At 40.4% G+C, this 16,122-nt stretch overlaps 1 protein-coding gene across 1 annotated transcript in view; it reads left to right on the forward strand.

The window, feature by feature from the left end:
• The window catches only part of LRRCC1 (leucine rich repeat and coiled-coil centrosomal protein 1), a 47,106-nt gene continuing 35,117 nt past the window's right edge, over positions 4,134 to 16,122 (forward strand). The window contains exons 1-5 of the mRNA XM_005689270.3: positions 4,134 to 4,332; positions 7,298 to 7,503; positions 7,779 to 7,844; positions 13,784 to 13,951; positions 15,865 to 16,040. Coding sequence (XP_005689327.2) covers positions 4,244 to 4,332; positions 7,298 to 7,503; positions 7,779 to 7,844; positions 13,784 to 13,951; positions 15,865 to 16,040 — 705 coding nt within the window. The 5' untranslated portion in view covers positions 4,134 to 4,243. The remainder of the gene's footprint in view (positions 4,333 to 7,297; positions 7,504 to 7,778; positions 7,845 to 13,783; positions 13,952 to 15,864; positions 16,041 to 16,122) is intronic.

Here is a 16,122-nt window from a genome sequence, read left to right on the forward strand (position 1 = left end):
TCAGACTCACGTCCATCGAGTCCGTGATGCCATCCAGCCATCTCATCCTCAGTCGTCCCCTTCCCTTCCTGCCCCCAGTCCCTCGCAGCATCAGAGTCTTCCAATGAGTCAACTCTTCACATGAGGTCGCCAAAGTACTGGAGCTTCAGCTTTAGCATCATTCCTTCCAAAGAAATCCCAGGGCTGATCTCCTTCAGAATGGCCTGGTTGGATCTTCTTGCAGTCCAAGGGACTCTCAAGAGTCTTCTCCAATACCACAGTTCAAAAGCATCAATTCTTCGGCGCTCAGCCTTCTTCACAGTCCAACTCTCACATCCATACATGACCACTGGAAAAACCATAGCCTTGACTAGACGGACCTTAGTCGGCAAAGTAATGTCTCTGCTTTTGAATATACTATCTAGGTTGGTCATAACTTTTCTTCCAAGGAGTAAGCGTCTTTCAATTTCATGGCTGCAGTCACCATCTGCAGTGATTTTGGAGACCCCCAAAATAAAGTCTGACACTGTTTCTACTGTTTCCCCATCTATTTGCCATGAAGTGATGGGACCAGATGCCATGATCTTCGTTTTCTGAATGTTGAGCTTTAAGCCAACTGTTTCACTCTCCTCTTTCACTTTCATCAAGAGGCTTTTTAGCTCCTCTTCACTTTCTGCCATAAGGGTGGTGTCATCTGCATATCTGAGGTTATTGATATTTCTCCCGGCAATCTTGATTCCAGCTTGTGTTTCTTCCAGTCCAGCGTTTCTCATGATGTACTCTGCATAGAAGTTAAATAAGCAGGGTTACAATATACAGCCTTGACATACTCCTTTTCCTATTTGGAACCAGTCTGTTGTTCCATGTCCAGTTCTAACTGTTGCTTCCTGACCTGCATACAGATTTCTCAAGAGGCAGGTCAGGTGGTCTGGTATTCCCATCTCTTTCAGAATTGTCCACAGTTTCTTGTGATCCACACAGTCAAAGGCTTTGGCATAGTCAATAAAGCAGAAATAAATGTTTTTTTTTTCTGGAACTCTCTTGCTTTGTCAACGTAAAATATAAAATAAAATTGTAGTGTCATTGCTGAAAGGGGTTGATTACAGATTATTTAGCATGTTTTTTTTTTAATTTTAGAACTGAGAATGCCTATAGAAACTACTTCAACAATCCTTTTTGCAGATAGAGAATTAGAAGCAAAACTTCAGGTTTCTAAGCATTAGTGATTTTAACAGCCAAATAATAGAAATATAATTCACCAAATTATCATTCTGAAAAAAAATCAATCTTTCAGTACTGAGGCAATTCAGATACAATCTACAAGTTTTAAACTTGACTAACTATAATAAATATTTTGATTAATTAATTTAGTGAATTATAATGCACTTAATTTTGGAGGAAAGATCTGGTACATTTAAAATCAAATGATTTATTTCTTATATCAGTTGTTTGTTTAAGGTTAGACTATAATACTTATCACAATTGAAAAAATCTCTATTTTAATTAACATTCAGTTATTGTATAGTGACTTACCTGTCATCTAATCCTATCTCCTCCATAATTTACTGACCTAAAACAAAACTGTTTATTTAGCTTCTATTTCCATTATTTGGCAATTTGCACTTGTTCAACTACGTGCTTCCAGGTTCATGCATGCATTTGTCTGTCCTTAGCTGGGGTGGCTTATTTCTGCTCCATGCTTCTTCTTCTTGGAAGAAGGCAGTCTTCCAAGAGACAGAGCAGAAACATGCAAGACATCTTGAGGCCCAGCACTACAATTTCAATGAATTCTACTGACCAAAAAGTCACATATAAACCCAGAATCAAGGAGCTAGCAAAGAGTTCATACCTCCACCTTTTGTGAAAAGGAGCTGCAGATACATAGTAAAGCGCATAACTGTAAGAAACAGTGAATTGTGGCCACAAGCTTTAGAATATAATAGGTACATCTATACAGCATGTGACTAATGACAGTTAAGTCTGTAAATATTTTCCATTTTAGATTAGAAAGTTGGGTCTTTCTTTAGATGGCCAATGTTGACACTTAATCAATAAACCATCTATAATAAGAATAGGAAAGAGCTTTATTCCAACCAAACTAAGGATTATAGCTCAGTAAGCACAGATTCAAGAAGAACTTAAATAATGTTCTGCTAGGCTGAAAGTCTATATAGGCAAAAACAGCAAAATTATATAAATTGATGGCCCAGAATTAGGATTGGAACTGGCAAGAAGTATGGATGCTTATTAAACAAGGATTCTTTGGGATCTGAAATGGTTGCATAGTTACAAGGGGAGATTTGTGACCATAATGTTGCAGCTGGTGGCCACTAGAAGACAGTGTTTTGAAAACAGCTGGTGGTGTCCTAGAGTTTGACAGAGCATAGAAAATTCAAATTCTCAAAGATGCAGGAATGTGTTTGAAACCACATCCACAATGGCCACTCAGCTCCATTTTGAATGCCTGAATCAGTTAATCCGTTTTGATTTTTAAATGCACTCTCTCATTTAACGGTGAAAGCAGACGTACACTGCATGTTTGACATAACATAGAAGTTCTAGTTAGCATAAAGACAAATCATATAAAAGCCAGAATAACTTCTGCATGACTTAATATATGAAAATTTCTTCCATCACTAATGAGGAACCACTGAAGATTTTAGTTCAGGACAGTGGCAGGTCCAGGGTTGAGCTATAACTTTTGTCTCCATTTAAAGATATTCCCAGTGGCCTTTCCAGGTGGCACAGTGGTAAAGAATCCACCTGCCCAGGCAGGAGATGCAAGAGATGCTGGTTCAATCCCTGGGTTGGAAAGATCCCCTGGAAAAGGGAATGACACCCCATTCCAGTATTCTTGCCTAGAGAATCCCATGGACAGAGAAACTTGGTGGGCTACAGTCCGTGGGGTCACAGAGTTGGACAAAACTGAGGCAGCTAGGCACACAGATCAACTGAAGTGAACTGAGCTGAACTGAATCTCATGGTTATTTTAGCCATACTATGGTTGTGTAGGGCTTCCCAGGTGGCACAGTGGTAAAGAATCTGCCTGCCAATGCAGGAGACATGAGATGCAGGTTTCATCTCTGGGTTGGGAAGATCCCCTGAAGGAGGGCATGGCAGTACACTCCAATATTTTTGCCTGAGAATCCCATGGACAGAGGAGCCTGAAGGGCTATAGTCCATGGGGTCACAAAGAGTTGAACAAGACTGAGTGACTGAACACAACGCAACAAAATTTTTCCCATGCCACATAGAATAATTTAACCGAGTGTTCTTTGACCTTATCTGGGCCCTGCTTGCTTACCTGGAATGACACTCTGTACAGAACACACTGTAACCTAGTAAGATCCTGCTCGGGCATCTATTGATGACCTCATTTTAGAAAATTTCCTCACTACCCACGGGAACTGCGCAGTTGGCCGGAAATGCTACTGTGCTATTCTAAGCAGCAGCATTGCCGCCTTCATTTCCTCTACTGAACTATGAATGCTTCCAGGAAGGAAAATGGGCTTCATCTTATTCCTTATCACAAGGTGAAGTCCCTGGCACAAGCAAGGCATCCCACAAATGCCTGTGGAATCAACAGGAGAGCCCATAGTCCCGGGGGCGGGGGAGCGGAAGGGTGTCAACTTATAGATATGGAAGCCTATGCTTTGGCCAAAGAACTGACTCACCGGAAAAGACCCTGATGCTAGGAAAGATTGAAGGCTGGAGGAGAAGGGGACGACAGAGGATGACATGGTTGGATGGCATCACCGACTCGATGAACATGAGTCTGAGTAAACCCGGGGAGTTGGTGATGGACAGGGAGACCCGGGGTGCTGCAGTCCATGGGGTCGCAAAGAGTTGGACGCGACTGAACTGACTGAACTGAACTGAAAGCCTATACATCTGTAAGAACAAGCTGCTGTGAAATCGCCTTCAGAAGTCAGTTGCCCACAATGCAAAAACCAATACGGAAGAGCCACCCAGGAAGGACCTACTCATTCCCCAACAACCCAAAGGCCGGCAAAAATGTCTCGCTTTACGGCAAGTCCCGAGCGTTCGCTATAGATGCCGTAAAAGGGAAGGACGCCCTCTGTGGAGAATCTCCGGCTTCCGGCTTCGCGACGCCGTCCGGGCGGGAAAGGCCCTCCGTCGGTTGGAGGTGGGGTTTCCGCCCCGCCCCGTCGGGCCGGGCTTCCGCCAACCCGGGAGGCGTGTTCCGGGCTCTCAGGCCCTCCGCTGGGCGCCGGTTACGACCCCGCTCCCCGTCGCCGGTGCCATGGAGGCCCCGGGGGAGACGGAAGTCGAGAATGAGGACGCTGACAGCAACTGCGGGGATTTGTGCTTCATGGACAAAGGCCTGCGGAGGTAAAGGGCGCTCCTGCCGCCGGGAGCGGCCCGCGCAGCCCCGGGCGGGGGTCGTGGGCCTCGGGGAAGAGCGGAGGTGCGGAGCGGCTTCTCCGAGGCCGCGCCCGAAGGCGTCTGGCTTCGGCCGCCGCTCCGCGCCACAGCCGCGCTGCTGAGGGGCCAGGCCCGTGTCCAGCGGGGCCGCCCGCCCTCCGCCCCCGGGACTGCCCGCGTCCCTGCCAGCCTTCGCTGGTCCTTCACCGCTGCTGTTCGTTTGCTCGCTCTGTCGTTCCTGGTCCTCTTGGGTTCTGTCCTCTCTGCTCCTTCCTTGTGACAGAAAGTGGCAGCGGAGTGTCTCTGGCAGTTGTGAAGTAAGACTTGGCTGCTCTTCATTGGTTTTGCCTCGGTTCTTTTGCCCCCATTCTGAATTCTCCTTTGCAGAGCCCTGTGATACGTGTATTGTTCACGCTTTTTGAAAATGCTAAACCTATTTAGTTTACTGTTTTCTTCTTTCATGCAGCCCAAATGTGTGCACGATACTAGGCTCTTGGTTCTGCGTCGCTGATTGGCCCCTGTGTGCTTCTTTTGTCTCACTCCTCTCCTTTTTTCCAGTTGACACCCTGTCATTAGGCACACTAAAGCCCCAAACAGGCAGTTCTGTGCCATAGTAGGCTTGTCTTTGCCTTTCCGCATACATGGTTTCTTTGTTGCCTGCGCTCTGTGCACACCCTACCGATAATCAAAGCAGCTTGTTCTGGATCTCGATCTAAAATTTGCCAGAAAATTCCACGAAGGTGTTTTTTCAAAGAAATATTTACGTTTATATTTAATAATAGCTGCCACGTTGAATGCCATCTCTGTGTGTGACTGTATTATCATCAATCCTCAGAACTGTGCAAGGCAGTAATATTACAGGGGACCTATCTGAGACTCAGAAGATCTTTATAACTTTCCCAGCTTCATGCAGCTGGTGGACTAAGTTTGAATTCAAAATCATTTATGTCTAATTTCACAGCCTGCTTTTTCAGATAACTATACCACGATATCTGCACAATATTAGTTTCCGGAAACAGTGTTTCAGAAAATAAATGGCTGTCATTAGGAGCATGTGTTACTAGCATAAGGTCTGGCACTAAATAATAGCTCATCCTGGGTCTCCTGCATTGTAGGCAGATTCTTTACTGTCTGAACCACCAGGGAAGCCCCAGTAAATGACAGAAGCTAGACAACTGGAAAATATTAGAAATAGTCACATTCAGAGAGTGTTAGTATGAAATTTCAGAGAAGGCAATGGCACCCCACTCCAGTACTCTTGCCTGGAAAATCCCATGGATGGGGGAGCCTGGTGGGCTGCTGTCTATGGGATTGCACAGAGTTGCACACGACTGATCCACTGAACTGAACAGCACCACCATCATCTATAAATGTTTTTCACTTAGCCTGGTACCCTCTGGAAGCTGAGTTTTAGAAAGTTAAACAGGCTGATCGTAATTAACCAGGGCAAACTATGAAAGCACCAGCGGTAGAGATTGGGTAAGCACCTATTCAGCAGCTTTATATTTTCAGAGACTTCCACACACACACTCCATCTACTCTTAGGGATTCCCTGGTGGCTCAGCTGGTAAAGAATCCACCTGCATTGGGGGAGACCTGGGTTTGATCCCTGGGTTGGGAAGATCCCCTGGAGAAGGGAAAGGCTACCCACTCCAGGATTCTGGCCTGGAGAATCCCATGGTCAGAGGAGCCTGGTGGGCTGCAGCCCATGAGGTCGCTAAGAGTCAGACATGACTGAGCGACTTCACTTTAACTTTTCACTTTCATGCATTGGAGAAAGAAATGGCAACCCACTCCAGTGTTCTTGCCTGGAGAAAACCCAGGGACGGGGGAGCCTGGTGAGCTGCCGTCTATGGGGTCGCACAGAGTCGGACACGACTGAAGTGACTTAGCAGCAGCAGCAGCAACCTTTTTCTGCCAGGGGTTCATATGAGCTTCAGTCTGAAGAGTAAAGCATAAATTGAATGATCTTACAACATATTCAAACTTAATGTGTTTCAATTTTAAATTTGAGATTCTTAATACTAATTTGGAAACAAACCTGAATTCCTTGTTTTCCTTTTTTACTCCTTGACTGCTAACTCATTTTCCTGCTTTGAGATTTCCTACAACTTTACTGTAGCTGCTACAAAACATGGAAGAGATGCCCCTGATTTCATGTGTCCCAGTACCAGCATATCTGAATTATGTGCACTGTAGCTTGTATTCCTGGAACTCCTATCTTCAGAAGAGACTCTAGTTTAAAATAGCAGCAATTCAGAGAATGAAAGGATGAGTTTCATCTAGAGGAGATGCAGTCCAAGTTTCAGTAAGGGAAGACAGGGACTTTTTCACTACAAATGGCAAAAGTTAGTGGTTTATTTTGAAATCAACTACATTCTGGGTTAAATATACATTGCAGACAGTGATGAGAGTAAGATTGTAAACTCAAGTGTCAGATCCATATTTATCCTGGCTCATTTAGGTGATTTGCACAAGAACTTGGACAAGGTACCTACTTTCTGTAAATCGCATCCTTAAATACCTACTGTTTGGAGTTGTGAGAATTAAATGAGCAGGGGGAAAAAGGTTTAGAGAGACTAATTCATTTACTCAAATAGCAAAAAAAAAAAAGTGCAGATTTGAACTTTCATAAATATTGCTTTTGCTTTATGCTGATGACTGCATATAAAACCAAGAAATGCCCAGCATCCCTTTCCTTTCTTGACTGAGTTACTTATTTATATAAATGGTACCAAATGCTGGCTGGTTGTAAGAAACATTGCACCTAATGAGACATTTCAAAGCTACCTTAAGTAGGAAGAATTTTATTATAGAATGAATAGAGTACCTGCATACCATCTATGTGCTCTTTGGTTAATTTTAGTTTTTCAGTCATGATTTTTAAGAACATTTTTTACTTATTTTTAATAATATGTATTTTCCTTTGTAGCATTTCAGAGTTATCTTTAGATTCAGCTCTTCATGCCATCAATCTTCATTGCAATAACATCTCAAAGATCACATCCATTGATCACATTTGGAATTTACAACATTTAGATCTGTCATCTAATCAAATAAGTCAAATTGAAGGACTAAACACACTGACAAAACTATGCACTTTAAATTTGTCCTGCAACTTGATCACAAGAATAGAAGGTTTGTAAGTGCTTTTCATGTGTTACTTTGTGTAAGGGAGATGATAAATATTCATAAATTTTTCAACGCTGACTCTGAAAGTCATTATATGAAAAGTTTTTTTCTAAAAGAGTTACCAATTTTTTAAAAAAATTATTTTGCAAAATATCAAAAAAATTGATCTCATTGTTATCAACTGTAGATGTACTTCAAAGCAACCTGAAATAGTATTGTAATAGTATATAACCCTAATTAGTTGATTATTTGAATCTTGTAATGACTTTATTTTATTTTAGGTCTTGAAGCACTAAGTAATCTGACTAGATTGAATTTATCTTACAACCACATAAATGATCTTAGTGGTAAGTAGATAAGCTTCTGTTTTCTATAAAGCTGAGTATTGGCCACACGTAATGAGTGATATAGCTCTGCATGTTGTAGAACTGAATAATCCAATTTTTAACTTAAAATCTCATCTAGAGTGTTTCTCGGTCATATTTTTTTGTTGGGGCTGAACCTAAGCTAAATAAAAACCCAGGAATAAAAACTAGAGTAACAAGTTACAGGAAAAATTAGGTTAGGAAGGACAAACTTTGGGAGGGATGTACTTTTAATCTTAGAGAATTGATGAGTTATGTTATCAGTATATAGAGAGGAATAGTTCCAATAGAACTTTTCACAGTGATAAAAATACTCTGTGTGTGTACTGTCTGGTATGGCAACTAATAGACAGATGTGCCTTTGAGCTCTTAAAATGTGACTAGTACACTGAGGAACTGAATTTGTAATTTTAGTCAATTTTAATTAAATTTTTATTTCAATTTAAAAAGCCACGTGTGGCTAGCTCTACCACGCTGGATGTAGCACAGGTGTGTAGCATTCCAGAGGCTATAGCAAATTGACTATCACAGAAGGTTTTTTCTTTTTGACATTTCCATGTCTAAGAGCACTAAAAACTGTTAATCTTTTAATGACTTACAGTGATACACTAACAGAGTGAGCAAAGTTTTATGATTATTCTTAATGTCAGAACCATGGAAATTCTGTAATTATCTTCATTCTGCTGCTTATCTGTTAGTCAGTCACGTCCAGCTCTTTGCAAACCCAGTCCCTGCCAGCCTCCTCTGTCCGTGGACTCTTTAGGCAAAAACACTGGAGTGAGTTGCCATTCCCTCCTCCGGGGGATCTTCCTGACCCAGGGATCAAACCTCTGTCTCTTGCATCTCATGTATTGGCAGGTGGATTCTGGGACGCTATCTGGGAAGCCCCTAATTATCTTCATAATCCTTATCAATATGGTATTTGAATCAGTCGTATTTCATTTGTTAGCTTTTCTCCCCTGCTAGGAAAATGCTATCCTATGCCAGGAATCTGGGTTCGATCCCTGGGTTGGGAAGATCCCCTGGAGAAGGGAAAGGCTACCACTCCAGTATTCTGGCCTGGAAAATTTCATGGACTACAGTCCATGGGGTCGCAAAGAGTCGGACACGACTGAGCGACTTTCACATTTCACATGCCAGGAATTTAGTACACAAAAGATAAAATACAGTAACCTAGTCCCTACCCTTAACCAAAGTAGCAACAGTATTTTAATTTGTAAAAACATTTTTTCCCCCAAAATGTGAAAGTATTAGAATTGAGTATTAACCATAGCTCTGTCTCTGCAGTATAATGTTGGGCAAAGTATATTGTTCTTTGGATGTAGCTTCCTTAACCGAAAAATGTGAATCTTGGATATGATAGTTTTACTCAACATATATTTATTGAAGATCATTCCATCAAGCACTATTCAATAGTGATGAAAAAATATTATAACAAATAGATAAGTTTCTTGTCACAGGGCTTACATTGTAGTGGGGAAGTAAAACAAATGAGATCATGTCAGCTCCCTAAAAAAAAACAAACAAAGGATTTGAGCAGACTCTTCTCCAGAGGCTATCCAAATGACAAGTATCAAAAAAAAAAGTTTTACATCCTGAGTAATTAAGGAAATGCAAATTAAAATCACAGTGAGATCCATTTCATACCTCTAGACTAGATATAGTTTAAAAAACTTACAATATAAAATGTTGATGAGATAGAGTAAAGCTTTCATACATTACTAGTAGAATTCAAAATGGTAAAACTAAACTTTGGAAAATAGTTCGAAGGTAAGCATATAATCATGCTTTTCTACTCCTAGGTGATTACCTAGCAGAAATGAAAACATGTCTAATCAAAGACTTGTATGTGAATGGTAAAATGATTATATTTCTTTTTAAAATTATCATGTTTATATGGTTATTCATAATCTCCAAAATTAGAAAACACCGATATGTCTATCACCTGGTAAATAGATAAACAAATTGTGTTACATCCACAGGATGGGTTATTACTTGGCAGTAAAAGGGAATGAACTATGGGGTCTTCTTTGGCAGTCCAGTGGTTAAGACTCCATGTTTCCAGTGCAGGGGATATAGGTTGGAGCCCTGATCAGGGATCTAAAATCCCATATGTACAGCCAAAAAAAAAAAAAAAAGAGAGAGAGAGTGAACTATTGATATATGCAGCAACATAGATAAATCTAAAAATATTGCAGTAAGTTATGCTAAGTGAGGACTTCCCTGGTAGCTCAGTTGGTAAAGAATCTACCTGCAATGCAGGAGACCCCAGTTCAATTCCTGGGTCAGGAAGATCCACTGGAGAAGGGGTAGGCTACCCACTCCAGTATTCTTGGGCTTCCCTGGTGACTCAGCTGGTAAAGAATCCACCTGCAATGAGGGAGACTTGGGTTGGCTTAAAACTCAACATTCAAAAAACGAAGATCATGGCACCTGGTCCCATCACTTCACGGCAAATAGATGGGGAAACAATGGAAACAATGACGGACTTTATTTTCTTGGGCTCCAAAATCACTGCAGCCATAAAATTAAAAGATGCTCCTTGGAAGAAAAGCTATGACCAACCTAGACAGCATATTAGAAAGCAGAGACATTACTTTGCCAACAAACGTCCATCCCGTCAGAGCTATGGTTTTCCTAGTAGTCACGTGTGGATGTGAGAGTTAGACCATAAAGAAAGCTGAGCACCGAAGAATTGATGCTTTTGATCTGTGGTGGTGGAGAAGACTCTGGAGAGTCCCTTGGACAGCATGGAAATCAAACCAGTCAATCCTAAATCAGTCCTGAATAATCATTGGAAGGATAGATGCTGAAGCTGAAATTCCAATACTTTGGCCACTTGATGTAAAAAACAGACTCATTGGAAAAGACCCTGATGCTGCGAGAGGTTGAAAACAGGAAGAGCAGGGGATGACAGAGGATGAGATGATTGGATGGCGTCACCAACTTAGTGAGTTTGAGTAAGCTCCAGGAGTTGGTGGACAGGAAAGTGTAGTCCGTGGGGTTGCAAAGAGTCGGACACAACTGAGGGACTGAACGGAACTCATTCTAAGTGAAGGGAGCAAATCACAGAAAATTATATTATATGATCCCATTTGTGTGATATTCTGACATAGGCAGAGATACAAAGGGAGAAATGAGATAATTAGTTACCAGGGATTGAAGATGAGAGAAGACTGATGTACATAGGGACACAGTGATTTGAGTGATGAAAATGTTCTTCATCTCCATTGTAAGGGTAACATAACCATATATGTTTGTTAAAGCACATCAAATTCTTTGTATGGATATAATTTTGTTGTTCAGTCGCTCAGTCGTATCCAACTCTTTGTGATCCCATGGACTGCAGCACACTAGGCTTCCCCGTCCTTCACCATCTCCCAGAGCTTGCTCAAACTCATGTCCATCGAGTCAGTGATGCCATCCAACCATCTCATCCTCTGTCATCCCCTTCTCCCACCTTCAATCTTTCCCAGCATCAGGGTCTTTTCTAATGAGTCAGCTCTTCACATCAGGTGACCACAGTATTGGACCTTCAGCTTCAACATCATTTCTTCCAATGAATATTCAGGATTGGTTTCCTTTAGGATTGACTGATCTGTTTGCAGTCCAAAGGAAAATATAAAACTATAAGTTCTAATAGATAATTCTTGGAATGACATTTTATATGTTTAAAAACACTTCATTGGGTAATGACAGTTTATATTATTAAGCACATGCAGAAACACGAAGGTGTGATCAAGCTTGCCAGGATAAGGAACAGGAAAAAGCCTCCTACAACTAGAGTGTAGCAAATGATGGATTAATGTGCTAAGAAAAGAGGTGGGAAAGTAGGCAAAGTCAGATCACATAGAGCTTCATAAGCAGGGTGAGAAATTGGCATATTATTCTAAGAACAGTGGGAAGCCATTGAAAGGCTTTAAACCAGTAAGTACTTAATCTAATCCATCTGCTTAAAGAATCACTCTGGCTGCTGAGTGGGTGAAGAATGAAGTTTGGTAGGACAGGAGTGAAAGGCCAGTAGCCAGTTAGAAAGCTCTTTCTGTGGTCTGGGTGTGAGGTGACGGGGCCTTGGACTAGTATGAAAATAGTATAGAGGTGTAAATACATAGAGTTTACACGTGGAGTTCATAGAATTTGCCGATAGATTGAGATGAGGAAGTGAAGGGAGTGGATGATGGTGCTATTTCCTGACATGGGAAAGATTGGAGCAGGGATAAGAATTGTAGATTCTCAAATTTGCATATATATATATATATGTATGTGTGTGTGTGTGCAGGGGTAAGAATTAAGGATTCTGTCTTAAATTTGAGGACATCGTTGGGGGGTGTGTGTGTGTGATCTGCAGTTTGGGGGTAGGGCATCACAGTGGGTGTTGTAGATTCGGGACTTCAGTGGTGTTTGTTGCCATGAATCTGGGAGATTCTGAGTCTGTGGCTAGAGAAGGAGGACCTGGAATGAGTCCCCAGGGGCACTTTAAAATTGAGACATAAAAGGGAGGTGAAGTTGCAGCTTAAGAGAAATAATGGGTAACAGGGAACTGGAACTCAGAATTGTGATGGTAAATTGAGAAGAAATGTTGAGTACACATAAGAATACATGACAGGCAATCTGATCTTGTAGTGAGTGGTCAAAGAAGACTTCTGAGGGTGTGACAGATGAACAGAAGTTAGTGATAAAGCCTATGAAGAAAATAAGAGAGGCAGCTCTGTAAAAAAAGATAAGTAGAAGTTAGCAAGAAACAAAAGATCATTGAGGAGAAAAGAGTATTCCAGTCAGGTTGAAGAAATGGAAGAAAAAGAAAGGTGAGTCCTCTTACATTATTATCAATAGTGTTAGTATAGTACTATAATGGTCTTCCAGAATCCCCTGCAATGTGGGAGAGCCGGGTTCAATCCATGGGTCGGGAAGATCCCCTGGAGGAGGGCATGGCAACCTCTCTAGGATTCTTGCCTGGAGAATCCGATGGACAGAGGAGCCTGGCGGGCTACAGCCCATGGGGTCACAAAGAGTTGGACACGACTGAGCGATTAAGCACAGTACTATACTGTGTACTTATCCTTTTATTATTATGTTAGGGCAGTTTTTGTGTTAATTTTTATATTTTTTCTTCCTATTTGTGTTAATGTTGTCAAATAACTAGAAGTTTGTGTATTTATGAATGGAGAGTACTAAGCCAGGCAAAATTCGAAAACTGAGACCTTCAGTGGAGCAGAGTAGACAGGTCCTTTTGAAAGAATGGCCCTTCCAAAAGAAGGGAAGCTAGGGCCTGCCGCTGCGGGTGATTCTCCTCTCGTTGAGGGGCACTCCTGGAGGTGTTTTGACTGCCTCACACTTCTGGGTTAAACCTTGCTTAGCACACTCGGTTTTGAGTAAAACTCTGACCCCTGTGCACCGCAGCTGGGGCTGAAGTCAGGCCAGCCAAGGGCTGTGCTGGCACCAGAAGCCTCTACTGCAAATCTAGTTTCTGACGTCACCTTGCTCTAGAAGAGCTTAGGCGAGAAACGTTACCCAGGGAACTAAATCAATGGGATGCTGTTGGTGTTTATTTTATACTCAGCCCAATAAAATTGGAGTATTAGCTTATGTCTGATAATTTAAAAAGGTGTGTTGGTTGAGAACTTGGAAGCCATTGCCTTATTCTTATTCTCATAAAAGTGCATGGGCCTGGGGAGGCCTGTTTTTTCGTTGGCAGAGAACCAAAGCCTAGGTACCCAGGGCTCTGGCCTCGAGAGATGCCAAACCCTCGTTTCTTCAAAACAGCTCACTTTGCTGATACCCTATTCGTTGGCTAGCCGTTGGCAGCAGTGTTTTACTAATCCAGCTCCTTTGCCTCTTTAAAACAAATGTGAAAGTTATTTTTAATTAGCTCTTAGAAAAATGGCTGCCGTGACATCACAAGAGCATTGTTTGTATTGCAGGTTTGATGCCTCTTCATGGAATTAAACACAAACTTAGATATATTGACCTGCATAGTAACTGTATCGATAGTATCCATCACCTACTTCAGTGTACAGTAGGATTACACTTCTTGACTAATCTTATTTTGGAAAAAAATGGAGAGGATAATCCTGTCTGTCATTTACCAGGTATGAATGATTCACATAATACTTTTTATAACAATATTAAAAGCTTCTTTATTTTTGGAAACAACTGTTTATGACCTCCTTGAATTTGTCTTAAATTTTGCAGCTTAATATTTTTGGAAAAATACAATTACAAATAAATTATTTTATTAAGACTGAATTACTGTTGAAGAGGGATACAAGCTGAACAGATAAGAAATTGTATTTAGACAGCTTTATATTTAATAAATGATGCTTCAAAATTAAATTGTTAATAATATATTTGTATAATACTAAGCAACCATAAAAAAAAAGAATATAGAATCTCTGTAGCTATTGAAAGGAGTTATCTCCAAGATATACCACTGTTAATAGAAAGAAAAGCAAGCTAGTTGCAAAGCAGTGTGTTTAATGGGCTACTATTTGTGTTCAAAGGGTAACTGTGTGTGTTTGCAGACTATACATATAAAATAGCTAGAAGGATTCACAAAAAAACTGATAATAATTATTAGCTTCAGAATTTGGTGGGTGGGGATCAGGAAATGTGAAAAGGGCAGCTGAAAATCAATAAATGTTAGAAAAACTTTTTACTGTCTTCTGAATTTTACACCATGTGACTGTCTTAAATTATTAATAAGTAAATGATTTTTTAAGAAGAAAGCTTAAACTTAATATGCTGTATAGAAGATACTACTGAAATGCCGTTTGATCTAATTCAAAATTATTGAGATCCGTGAAGATAAAGCAGACCAGACTGCCATTTCTAGAACTCATTTATCTCAAATTGCTTAACCTAACAACAAGATTCAAATGTAGAATATGAACATAAATTCTTAAGATCTTTTTGGATAGAAGTTGGCTGAAGCGGCTCTAGTCTCATTAATATGCAGTTATAAGAAGGCTTTTCCCAGAATGGAAACCTGTTTTGATAGTTTTACTTTGCAGAAGAATATGTTAGGTTTGAGATCACCTGTTTTCCTACATGATAATAGAATCTCCCTGAAAATCAGAACAGATTTCTGTTTGGGAGGGAAACCCTTTTCTTAGAAGAAAACCGTATCCCTAAGACAGTTTATTTTCCTTTACTAACCCACAAGCTGGATTTATTTTTTCTAATAATCTCATCTCAAGAGCCTCTAGTTCCAAAAATTTGAACCCTTGCTTTTCACTTTCTTTCCTAGATGAGGTATTTCTCTGAACACAGTTGCCCACTCCCCAGAGTTTTTTATTACTGAAATTACTTTTCTTTCCTTAAAATTTCTGATGTTAATTTGCTAGACTTCTTTCTTTTGGAGTTTTTTCCAACCACTTTACTTGCAGTTGAGCAAAATTAACTAAAGCATTTTTGTTAGCCTAAAAACCAAATTAATGTTCATTTTCCAGATTTCTCCTATTTTATTGTACTTAAGGAAGATGATCATATTCTTAAATACTCGATAGATTGCCTATTTTAATCCTGGTTGTATGTAATGTAAGAGGAGAAAGTGGAAATGTTTAAGCTGGTTAATACTTATAGCCTCACTAGCAAAATTTTGATCTCTGATTGTTATTCTTATCATCCTGATTTACATCTGTACTAGTTTTATTACAGATAAGCAAGAGGTATGTTTGGCCTCCTGTCTAGAGTACATTGCTACTGGTTTCATGCATTTATACCTTTAAGGCAGTTTTATGAACAATGCAGAAATGATACTAACTCTCTCATTTCATCAGGAGGACTGTTTGGGAGGGATTTGGACATAGTGTTTTGTTTGTTCTGTATTTAATGATTGCACACTGGAGAGGATGAGTAGTTTTTTGTTAGTTTATTAGTTCCATTCCAGGACTAATTTTATCATTCAGGTGATATATGTGGTAGCTGATAGGTTTACTTTAGTCTAAACGTAGTTAACCTTTGTTTTATGCTTGAGTTTTCATTTCAATGATTTGTTTCCAAGGATACAGAGCAGTTATGCTCCAGACTTTGCCGCAGCTCAGAATCCTAGATTGTAAGAACATATTTGGTGAGCCAATAAATATGGCAGAAATAAATTCATCACACCTACAGTGCTTCGAAGGTCTTTTGGATAATTTAGTTTCTTCTGAGTCTCCCCTAAATATAAGTGAAGATGAGGTATAGTACTGTTTCGTTTTTTCTAATGTAAAGGATGTTTTCAGATTTTAATAAATGTCAATGTAAAGGGTTCTGGTTTGCC

This window comes from Capra hircus, chromosome 14 (genome assembly GCF_001704415.2).
Source record: "Capra hircus breed San Clemente chromosome 14, ASM170441v1, whole genome shotgun sequence".
NCBI classification, from domain to species: Eukaryota; Metazoa; Chordata; class Mammalia; order Artiodactyla; family Bovidae; genus Capra; species Capra hircus.